Below are 11,487 nucleotides of genomic sequence, written 5' to 3'. Positions count from 1 at the left end.
AGCTGAATGTTATTCAGATTTAAGGAATTCAACAATAAATCCATGGCATCAATCCAATACTGGTGTGCACATGCCTCAATGTAATATTTCGGTTCACTGTCAATACTTATAGATATAGAAAATTTGGAACAAAAATCAAAGATATTAGCATAATAACGAAATTGAGTCATAAAACAGAGTATATCTGAAAATGGTGGCTCAGTAGAATTGATCAACAAATTGCATAGGTAATCAAATAAGTAGGGTGATTGGTTGGTATGTCTAGTTGATTTTATGGGTTCTATGACATGTAAGATTCTTGCTCATGGTCATTCTTAGTTTAATTGAGTTTAAATGTTTCTTCCTCTTCAATGAGTAATGATTTATTGGTTAATGTGTTATCAAGTGAATTATGGTTTTGGTTGGTCTTAATATTGGTGTTGATTGGAGGAAGTTTGGTGTCAATATTGTCTGTAGGCTCAGGTTCATTTTGGTCAGGGATATAGTTTTGTAAATGGTATGTTAATGAAAAGTTGAATTTTTATTTTGGTAAGATAGGATATGTTCATAATGGTTCGTATCTCTTAAAATGAGATTATCTATGTCATTTAGATCAAATAACATAACTCTTTTCATTTCTGATTTGTATCCTAAGAAAATGATTTTTTTTTGTCGCTAGGCTCTAACTTGGTTATAAAAAAAGGGATCCAAAAGTTTTGAGAAGGTTGATGTTAGGTAGGGGTGGAAAAACAGGCTTGGCCCGCTGGACATGCCCGTTTTGCTCGCACTTTAGTGCGGGGCGGGCCAAGGATTTAGGCCCTCACCCTCTAATGTGCCCGCCCCGCCCCACCCTGTTTTTTTCGCGAGCTTTTGCGGGGGCACATGCATTTACATAAATTTTTGCATCTTTAGGCTTAAAGAGTGCAGTGCCTGCGGGCTTTCCCTGCCCCACCCTCACTTTTTTGCGGGGTGAGCCTAAGTTTTAGGCCTACATCCTCAACTATGACCGCCCCGCCCCGTTTTTTTGCGAGCTTTTGCGGGGCGGGCCTAAACGGGGCGGGCATGCCCGTTTGCAACCCCTAATGTTAGGTGGTTTAGTGAATTGTTGTTCAAAAGAGGAGTGTGAACTCTATTTATGATGTATGTGGCATGTGTGGCTACATAAAATTAGGATTTTAATAGTAGTCTTTATTGGAGTAGTATGACTCTGATGGAACTTACGCAAAATTAGAATGAATGCAAGCGTGTAAATGAATGAAGAATGAAGTTATTTGGATTAATGAAAGGAAAGGAAAATAATTACCGTGTATAACCCGAACAGAGTTCCTCTAGAGAAAATAATATCATAATGCAATGATAACAATAAACGTGCATGACCTAACAAACACTCTCATCCTCCATATATCTACCACTACTAACAACCTTCCTAGGAATTAGGGGTTTCCTTTGTCACATTGTTAACAAAATTTTTCCTCACTTTCTTTCCCCTGTGAACATACACTCTCCAAGCAACAAGATTGGGCCTTTCATGAGTAACATGCCCAACAATAGTGGTTCTATCATTACCTCCCTCAAAAATAACATCCTTGTCCTCAAGGATGAGAGAAGGAAATTGACTTTTTAAAACTAACTCTTCCCCCCAAGTGGTGTCTTCTAAGACTCTCCCATTCCAACACACCAACCATTATCACACCCGCTTTCCATTTTTCATAATTTCCCTTGAAGCCAACCGTTCTTCAGGTTCTTCTAAGTCTTCTGGCTCTATCTCGAGCCTTTATGGTAGTTGAGTTTCAGAAGCATATTCCCCAATAGGCTTATTAAGTTGAGATATATGAAACATTGCATGTACTCGACTTCCTTAGGGAAATCTAAACTTATAAGACACTACTCCTTTATTTTTGGATAGGAAAAGGTCCAAAGAATCATGGAACAAGTTTTTGATTAATTCTTTGGGTCCCTGTCTATTTCCTATAGGGTTGGACCTTCAAAAGATATGTTAGGGCGAGTAATAGTCAAGTAATTAATACCCACAAGTTGACAATACAATAAGGGATCAGACAAGAGATCACCGTCATCACGATAATATTTAACATTAACCTCAAGAGGAGTATCCACTGGATTAGCCGATTGAGACCATACATAGAAATTAAATCTATGACATACTTGTGTTGATCGAGGAAGGTGCCATTGTATGTAGAATGAACCTCAAGACCGAGAAAATAATGCAAATTACCAAGATCTTTCCTATGAAATGATGCTTGTAACTGCTATTTAAGGCTTTGAATGAAAGCATGATCAGAATCAGTAATAATCATATCATCAACATACATAAGAAGCAGGATAATTCCAGTAGATGCTCTATAAATAAATAGAGAAGAACCGTATTGACTATGTGTAAAGGAGAACCCAAGTAGAGTGGAGCGAAAATTTTCATACCATGCTCTAGGCGCTTATTTCAAACCGTATAAGGAGCGTTTGAGCTTGCACACACTCTTAGATGATTAGAATAAACCTTGAGGATGAGTCATATAAATATCTTCCGCCAGGTCACCATGAAGAAACCATCTGTTAGAAGCAGTTATATAGAGCACCATCTGTTAGAAGCAGTTATATAGAGTACCGTACAAATGGATTTCATTTTGGAAACCAGTGCAAATCATCATAATCATTCCATATTCCTGCTTATTTCCTAAGGCAACCAATCAAGCCTTGAAACGGTTGAGAGACCCATCAAAATTCAGTTTCACATAATACACCCATTTGCAGCCTAAGGGTTTGATATCAGAGGGACAAGAGACAATATCTCATGTAAAATTCTCTTGAAGAGTCTGAAGTTCCTCATTCATTGCTTTTATATATCACGCATCTTTAACAGTCTGTACATAACAAGTAGGAATAAATATGCTAGACAGTGAGATAGTCAGAGAAGTATGTGAGAAGTCATACCTGTTTGGTGAATATCTATTTGGTGCTTTAGATATTCGACTAGAACGTCGTGGTTCGACCGGTTCAGGATCAAGTGGAAGATCAATGTCGGGAGGGGCAATGAGAACCTATTTTCTGCATTGTCTGGCATATGTGATTCCTGGTTTATAATGTTCTATGGATCGAGGCATAAAAGAAAATTTGGGAAGAACAACAATATCATTTGTGACAGAAGAATGAGAATGAAACATATATTGAATATAAAAAATGTAACATTATTAGTAACTCGAAAGCGGTAATTTGAGACATCATAACAATTTTTTTTTTATGAGAGTTGCTATACCCCATAAATGCACATTGAGCAAACTTTGCTCCAAGCTTATTTTGTTCAAATAAAGGCAAGTGAACAAAACACAAACATCCAAAAGTATGTAAATCACTATAATCAGGTTAAGTTTTAAAAAGAAGAAAGAAGGGAAAATCAAAATCAATAATTGTAGAAGGAGGACGATTAATAAAAAATACAATTTGTGGAAAAAGTCTCTACCTACAACCGGGATGGCACGTAAGCTTGAAGAAATAAGGTGCACATTACATCAAGAAAATAACGATTCTTTCGCTCTGCCATCCCATATTGTTAGGGGTATTGGGACACGATTGTTGAGACAAGATCCATTTTTGTTGAAGGTACTCCTGAAACTCATGAGACATATACTCACCTCCAGAGTATGACCAATTTTTTTTAACAATTGCTTGAAATTGAGTTTCAACAAATGTTAAAAACTTCTGAAACATAAAAAATACTTCAGACTTATATCGAAGAAAATATATCCAAGTAAAACGACTGTAATCATCAATAAATGTGACACAATATTTATAGTGAGCATGAGACGCTGCAGGAGACATTCCCCACTCATCACTATGAATCATCTCAAAACAAGTGGAGGCATGACGAGCACTGGACGGAAAAGGAAGTGTTTTACTTTTAGCCAATTTGCAAACAGAGCCTGAAATAGAAGAAGGACAAGCATTTTTATTTCCGAACAAACCAATTTTAAATAAATGAGACAAAACAACCGAATTTGGATGATCTAATTTTCTATGCCAATCCTCATAAGAGTTCAAAATATTATTACAAGCAAAAGATAAATGATTATAACTAAACTGAAGCGAAAACAATCTCCCCAATTTAGGCCCCTTCACGATAGTCTTCCCTGACACATGCTCCTGCACAAGACAACCAAGAGGAGAAAAAATAACATTATAACTGTTATCCATCAATTAACCAACCGACAATAAGTTGGAAGCAAGTCCGGGTGATACAAGTAAATCACAAAAGTTAGAGTTATGTCACCAACATCAATGATAAAGAGTTTATTACCATCAAGAATGTGATTTTGCTGATTACCATTATAAGAATGTAAATTGTGCAAGTATTTAAAAGAGCCCGTCATGCAATTGGATGCACCAGAATCAAGAAATCATGGTTTAGAAGCATTAGAAGACTTACCCTCAATTCTCAAGGCTGAAAGAGCAGGAAGTACCATTTGTTGATTCATTTCAGATTGTAGAACACCACCATTAGATGCACCAGTACGGAGAAGACCAACTGCAGAGTTGGTAGTGGCATGGAATTCCTGGGCTGGACGTTGTGCTGGCTGGGGAGGACGTGTGAATAGTCAGAGATGATATGACCTTGTTGTTTGCAATAGTTACAAAATTCTTATTGCAGTTGCGAGAAAAATGTCCAAATTGTTTGCAAGAAAACATTGGACTTGTTGCATATCACGACCATTTCCTTTACTCTGAGCAGCATATGCAACCGTCACAGGCTCAAATGTGACAACATCATGAGACATGGTGTCTTGAGTAAGGAGACGTTGTCACTCCCTAAGGAGTTATCCAACACAAGCATCCAAGGAAGGAACAATATTCCTATTCCGCAAAGTTCATATGACAACCTTAAATTCTAGGCGGAGCATTATGAGAAATTGATCACACCCACTTGTTTTGTAGGCCTCTTGGACATCTACGAGAGAAATCTTGGGAACATCAACATGTATAATAGAAGAGTGTTCTGTCCACAGATTCAAAAAACCAGAATAGTATTTTTGAACAGACAACATACATTTTTTTTAATTAACTATCTCTAACTCCAACTGAAAACGTTGGCCACATTGTCCTGATTGTAAATACGCTTCAAATAGTCCCATATTTCTTGAGTAGTGGAAAAAGAGCACAAATTATTAATCATTTGATGATCAATACTACTCAGAATCTAAGTGATAACTTGAACATCTTTATATTCCCACTCTTCTAAAGCCGCTTTTTCTGTCGGTGCCTTTGAGACACCGTCCAGGTGACTTTATAATTTCTTTCCTTTGACATGCATTATGAACTGAAATTTCCAAGAAAGATAATTCTTTCCGATAAAATGAACACAAATATGATCTCTTTGTTTTTCAGAAGCCATAGAAGCAATATTGCCAATAATAAAGATGACTTGAGAACAAAAAATAGAGCAGGACCAAATCCTCCTTGCCCAAGCTTATTTGAATTGGAGAAGTTTCAGGTAGCCACACAAAGAGAACCAATATCAAAAGATAAGTAATCTTTGACAATTTCCTATACATCATAAGTAGCATAAGATAATAATGCCAATAATTCTTTCTCTTTTTTTTTTCAACGTGCACCCTTGATAATACTAATGAAACAAACAAAAAAACGTGTATGAAGGGAGTAAAATACGGAAATCAACACATCAAATCAGAATACTTGCCGACACCAATACGAAAACACGACCAAACCAAACACAATTTGCGAACAAGTAGAAACAACAAAATTGCAACTTGTGAGCACCACAGATCACAATCGCAAGAGATTAATGAAAACCAAAATCTACCCAGAAGATTTCGAGAACGATCCAGTGAGGTGTCGCTGAATAAAACCAACATTACCACTAAAACTCATAGGTTTGATCGAAAATCTATTGATATCATGTCAATAATTCTTGCCTTTTTTCTTTCTCATTGTTATTTCTTATATATAGAGGTTAATTACTATACAGATAATTACACTAAATAATTAATACCATAACATTTAACGAGAACAAGTTAATTTCTGATTTATTTACCTTACTCTAAGAACAAACACATAAATATAATTAAGAGGACAACTCCACAATAATTTGAACTCATTTGAAAACTTGTCTTTCTAAGTTTTTTACTCCACTGCTTAGAAGTTTGTCTTTCTAATTTTTTCTGTCCAAAATTAAAAAAAAAATCATAAAAAGTTTCTCTCTCGCATCATAAAATAAAAATTATTTAGATTAATTTAGATCAATAAAAATTGATGTATTTAATTCACATATTAATTTAAATAGACAAATACATCAAATTTTTTCAACAGAATATCTTCTATATTTAAGACAAGGGACAAATAGTACAATAATACTGGTTGTGTAGTTGAACATCATTTTCCTAATAAAGAACATGGTCCACCCTCACAACTGTTTTGGTAACTAGTAGGCCACATGTGAATATGATCCATGCCTTTCTTAATGGACAGGAGGACTTCTGTAATATGCTGGCACACTTGCTGGAAAAAACATTTGTCTCACTCCTTCTGCCTTAATAATTGGAAATATTATACCTGATGCGCCCTGAAATAATATCATGAAAATGGAACTAAGAATTTGTTACAGTATCAAAAAACATGTAAAATGGAATTGAAATTGAAAAATACTCACTGAAATTAGTCTAGCTCCGATCCACATTCGTTTCGGAGAAGGAAACGGAATCAACAGGCGGCCGACACCGTATATTGCCACTGCGAAGAAATGGAGAACCAAGCTCAGAGGACGAGGATTCAGACCGGAGAGTAAAGCTATTGGTCCGTTTGAGAAAACGCCTCCGAGGCTCAAATAATCGAAACATGCTTGGCGCATTTCTATGCTAGCTGGATCAGGAGATGCGCAAAATACTTTGTATAATGCTCCTGCTAATGTGTTTATTGTAGATGCCACTGGCTGCAAAATGCAAATAGAATCAAACAATGTACATAAAGTTTTTACTTGGTAAATTACACTATCTAGCTCAACATTATATTTCTTTACCTTTCTTAATGTGTAGAAAGATTCGAGATAGTTGCAAAGAGCAGAAGCATCATGAAGATTATGTAGAGGTTTAAGTAGATTCCTTAGCACAACAATGTCGGACAATGCAACCGTCATTCCACCTCCCGTCAAAGGGTGGCGCATATTGAACGCGTCTCCCATCAGAAGAGCCCCTGGTGTAGGATATGGTGCGGCGGGCATGCTTCTATTTGGCATACTTCTGATGTTTCCTTTATCAATAGCTACAATAAAAGAAGCATACAACTCTGGAGGAACCTGAACATGTAATTCTCTCAATTAGTAGAAGCGCTATGATGCGTAAATGAACGAGTTGTGTTATTTCGACACAAATTTGACATCAAATGTGGTAGAATGTTCCTTATTTTGGTACCTGAGGTGCTACCACAGTTTTCAAATAATGAGCCATTTCACCATTACCAACAGAAGGTAGTTTTTGGCCAGGCACATCGACCAAACATCGAATCTCGGTACTACTTATGGGATAAAACAAAATTGGCGAAGGATCACCCAAGATAACATGTCCATGATTTTCATATGGTAGGTTACAGTTCTCCAATATCAGTCCAACAAAATGAGAAGGAACTTCAACCTGCATAAATAATAACATACATAAAGCAACATGATAACAGCATAACACAAAATTAGTAAAAAACATAATTCTCAATTTCTTTTTACCTTAGGATTACAAAGAGAGCGTCTCAAGTTAGAAAAACAACCATCACATACTATGGTAAGAGGAGCCTTTGTTGTAAACTCTTGTCCACTCTTGTTTTTGTAGTTTACCCCTTTGATGGTTCCATTTTCTTCGAGTAAAGACGTGACAGTCCCTTGTTCTAATTTTACACTGCATCAATGAAAGAAAGATTCAATACAGCTTAACTTTCAATTTTGAACTTCATATATATAACAAATAAATTATGTATACTTTGGAAGAGATGAAGCCTTTTCTCGCAATCTTTGTATGAAACGACCATTGTGAAAGCTTCTTCCAGATACATCAGAGTCAAAATTTTCTAAGGGATAAGACAACCGGGTGTTTTTCCCATCCTTATAAAGTGCATAGCCAAAGACTCTTTGTGCATCAATTTCCTCCACACAATCTGCAATAGTTCAAAAACTCCGAGTTTTGTAGAGACTAAAAACATATTTAACTTGATTCATTCGAAATGTTCGTATTTCTTGCATACCTTCAAGACCCAACTCAAGTAACTTTAGATATCCACCAGGTTGTAGCAATTCACCCACAATCCTATCAGGTTCACTCAAGTCTCTTTCAATCACATGCACTCGCCGTCCATCCTGCAACAAACAATCATTACTCATTCTCAAAGTTTTCTCAAGTTTTTGGAGGCCCTCTATAAATTAGCCGCAATTTAACCACGATTTAGCCGTGACAGATATTTGACAGGGTTTTATTTAGCAGATCTATGAATCAGAAGTGTATTTTATTTTTTCATATAACAAACAACATCACAAGAAAACCAGCATATTAATGAAATGCATAAACTCAAGAAATAAAAGCTTATTATATATACCTTTCCAAGTGTATAAGCAAGAGCAGCACCAGCAACACCAGCACCTACAATAATAATATCAGTTTCTCCTTCAACCTCATGTGACCATATTCCATTTTCCGATGATGTTTTTGCATTTGAACTTGAACCACTTTCCTTTACCTTCTTCTTTTCTGCAAAACTATAGAAAACAAACACAAATGCTAAACTACAAGCAAGAAACCCTCCAAGAATATAGTGATAATCCATCTCAAAGAAAATGATGAAACTTGTTTTTTGCAGAAGATATGGTGGTTTATTAGAAGAATGGTAGAGGGAAATTATTATGAAAGGTAGTTTAGTTGTTTGTTCATTTACTTTTTATAGCGGCAAACGGTTGTACATAAATAAATATACTTAACTGATAAGTTATATAGAGCTGATGTATATCGTTTTCTGTGAATTAAATTTTGAGTTTTGACATTAAGATGATTTTCCCTCTAATTAAGGGAACTCTTGTTGGATCCATTTACCTACCTACCACCCATAATATATGTTACATGTTTCTTTCTAACGTCTGTATGGTTGGAATCACTTGTGAAATGTGGAAGTATTTTATTTTCTACATATTCATTTACATTGACAAAATTGGATTCATTAATAATTAAAGTCTACAAGTTAAGGATCATAAAGTTAATTTTAAACATTTGTGTTACAAGATAAGGTGTAATTGACGAATCAAGCTTTGTTTGTTACAAAAGTATTTATTGTTACCTTGATGGAGCTTATGCCTCCTATATTTATACATTGTATTGTATATGCATGAGTTAAGAAGTTAGTTATTCAATTGAAACAAACATAACTAACTTTCTTAACTACTTTCTGTCTTAACTAATTAACCATTATCTGTTAGTGTTAAATAAATAAAATTTAAATTTAGATTTAAAAAAATCAATGCATGATTTATGAAATAAAATTTTTACATTGAATATTTTAATTTCTGCCCTTTAACTACAAGTACTATTTTTCATAATTAAATGCTTTTTAAATTTAATTAATATATATCTTTAATAAAGTTGTTGATTTATTAGTATTAATAATCTCTCTCTCTCTCTCTCTCTCTCTCTCTCTCTCGCTCTCTCTCTCTCTCTCTCTCTCTCTCTCTCTCTCTCTCTCTCTCTCTCTCTCTCTCTCTCTCTCTCTCTCTCTCTCTCTCTCTCTCTCTCTCTCTCTCTCTCTCTCTCTCTCTCTCTCTCTCTCTCGCTCTCTCTCTCTCTCTCTCTCTCTCTCTCTCTCTCTCTCTCTCTCTCTCTCTCTCTCTCTCTCTCTCTCTCTCTCTCTCTCTCTCTCTCTCTCTCTCTCTCTCTCTCTCTCTCTCTCTCTCTCTCTCTCTCTCTCTCTCTCTCTCTCTCTCTCTCTCTCTCTCTCTCTCTCTCTCTCTCTCTATATATATATATATATATATATATATATATATATATATATATATATATATATATATATATATCTCTCTCTCTCTCTATATATATATATATATATATATATATATATATATATATATATATATATATAAAGAAATAGTTGTGCAAACTTTTTTTTTCAATATATATTTAACTTTAAATTTTATAAACTATTTTTTATTCCATCTCTCTTAATATTATAATGATTTTAGAAAGAATGTACTATACTTATTTTTATTTAGGTTCTCTATTTTTGAATAGATTACCCTTAGTGTTCTCTCTTTTCCTAATCACTTTTTCTTATATGGACTTTTGTATAAATAAATAAATAAATAGTTATATTACAAAAATATAAAGAAATCTAACTCTCAGAAATTAAACTCTAAATTTTAAATTATTTGAAAATTTGAAAATTATTTTTAAACTAAAAAAATGTAATTAGATTTTTAAAATATTTTATTTTTTCAATTAGATTATTCTATTAAAAAAATGTTAGTTAAAAATTAATCAACATTAACTATGACATGTTATGTACATATCAATAGGTTCTTGAATTAATTTACGATTTTATAAAGTCTCTAAACTAATTTGCAATAAGTAAATAGGTCCTTTGAACTAATTTTTTTAAAAATATTTTTCATTAAGAATGTAAATTTAAAATAATTAAAAAAATCATATATACATATATATATATATATATATATATATATATATATATATATATATATATATATATATATATATATATATATATATATATATATATTATTTTGCTATGATAATTAGAGAGGTTGAATTCACGATACGTCGTGGTGATTCAAGCTTTCTGATGCGGTGGAGAGAATGTTGATCTACAATATTAACGCTTCAATATTTAAGTCAATAAGAGAGTAAGAAGTGGTGTCTTTTTCGAGAAGGATTTGAATATCTCATAAATGACGGATCTTCTTTTTTAATTAGGAGAGGTACTTAACAATTGAATGTGTGAGAGGGTATCAAATAGTCGATCATCTTATTGATTTATATGACAAAGATAGACTTGTAGGAGGATTCACCTATTCAGTAGTGGAATAAAGTTATCTTGTTATGCACCTTATCTTTTACGCTTTACTTATACTTAAGTTCCTTACTTTTGAGCCTTGTGAGCGGCCTAGAATATATATATATATATATATATATATATATATATATATATATATATATATATATATATATATATATATATATATATATATATATATATATATATTTTTTTTTTTTAATTAGGAGAGGTACTTAACAATTGAATGTGTGAGAGGGTATCAAATAGTCGATCATCTTATTGATTTATATGACAAAGATAGACTTGTAGGAGGATTCAACTATTCAGTAGTGGAATAAAGTTATCTTGTTATGCACCTTATCTTTTACGTTTCACTTATACTTAACTTCCTTACTTTTGAGCCTTGTGAGCGGCCTAGAATATATATATATATATATATATATATATATATAT

At 33.7% G+C, this 11,487-nt stretch overlaps 1 protein-coding gene across 1 annotated transcript; it reads right to left on the bottom strand.

The window, feature by feature from the left end:
* Nucleotides 1-6,236: 6,236 nt before the first annotated feature.
* LOC127105283 (squalene monooxygenase SE1) lies at nt 6,237-8,948 on the bottom strand. Its single transcript, XM_051042449.1, has 8 exons — nt 8,575-8,948; nt 8,227-8,338; nt 7,965-8,139; nt 7,715-7,883; nt 7,410-7,628; nt 7,019-7,294; nt 6,653-6,931; nt 6,237-6,565 (listed from the first exon to the last, which is right to left on the bottom strand). The coding sequence occupies exons 1-8, from the start codon at nt 8,800-8,802 to the stop codon at nt 6,461-6,463; spliced, it is 1,563 nt and encodes a 520-aa protein (XP_050898406.1). The 5' UTR covers nt 8,803-8,948; the 3' UTR covers nt 6,237-6,460.
* Between the last annotated feature and the right edge of the window lie 2,539 nt (nt 8,949-11,487).

Source organism: Lathyrus oleraceus, chromosome 7 (genome assembly GCF_024323335.1).
Source record: "Lathyrus oleraceus cultivar Zhongwan6 chromosome 7, CAAS_Psat_ZW6_1.0, whole genome shotgun sequence".
Lineage (NCBI taxonomy): Eukaryota > Viridiplantae > Streptophyta > Magnoliopsida > Fabales > Fabaceae > Lathyrus > Lathyrus oleraceus.
This window is presented reverse-complemented; position numbering and strand designations above follow the sequence as displayed.

Excerpts from the sequence above, each read along its gene's own strand:
- LOC127105283 (XM_051042449.1), bottom strand. The coding sequence starts at position 8,802 with ATGGATTATCACTATATTCTTGGAGGGTTTCTTGCTTGTAGTTTAGCA. Across the intron at positions 7,884-7,964 it reads AAGGCTTCATCTCTTCCAAA|TGTAAAATTAGAACAAGGGA; the intron begins GTATACATAATT and ends TCATTGATGCAG. Across the intron at positions 6,932-7,018 it reads CTTTCTACACATTAAGAAAG|CCAGTGGCATCTACAATAAA; the intron begins GTAAAGAAATAT and ends TGCATTTTGCAG.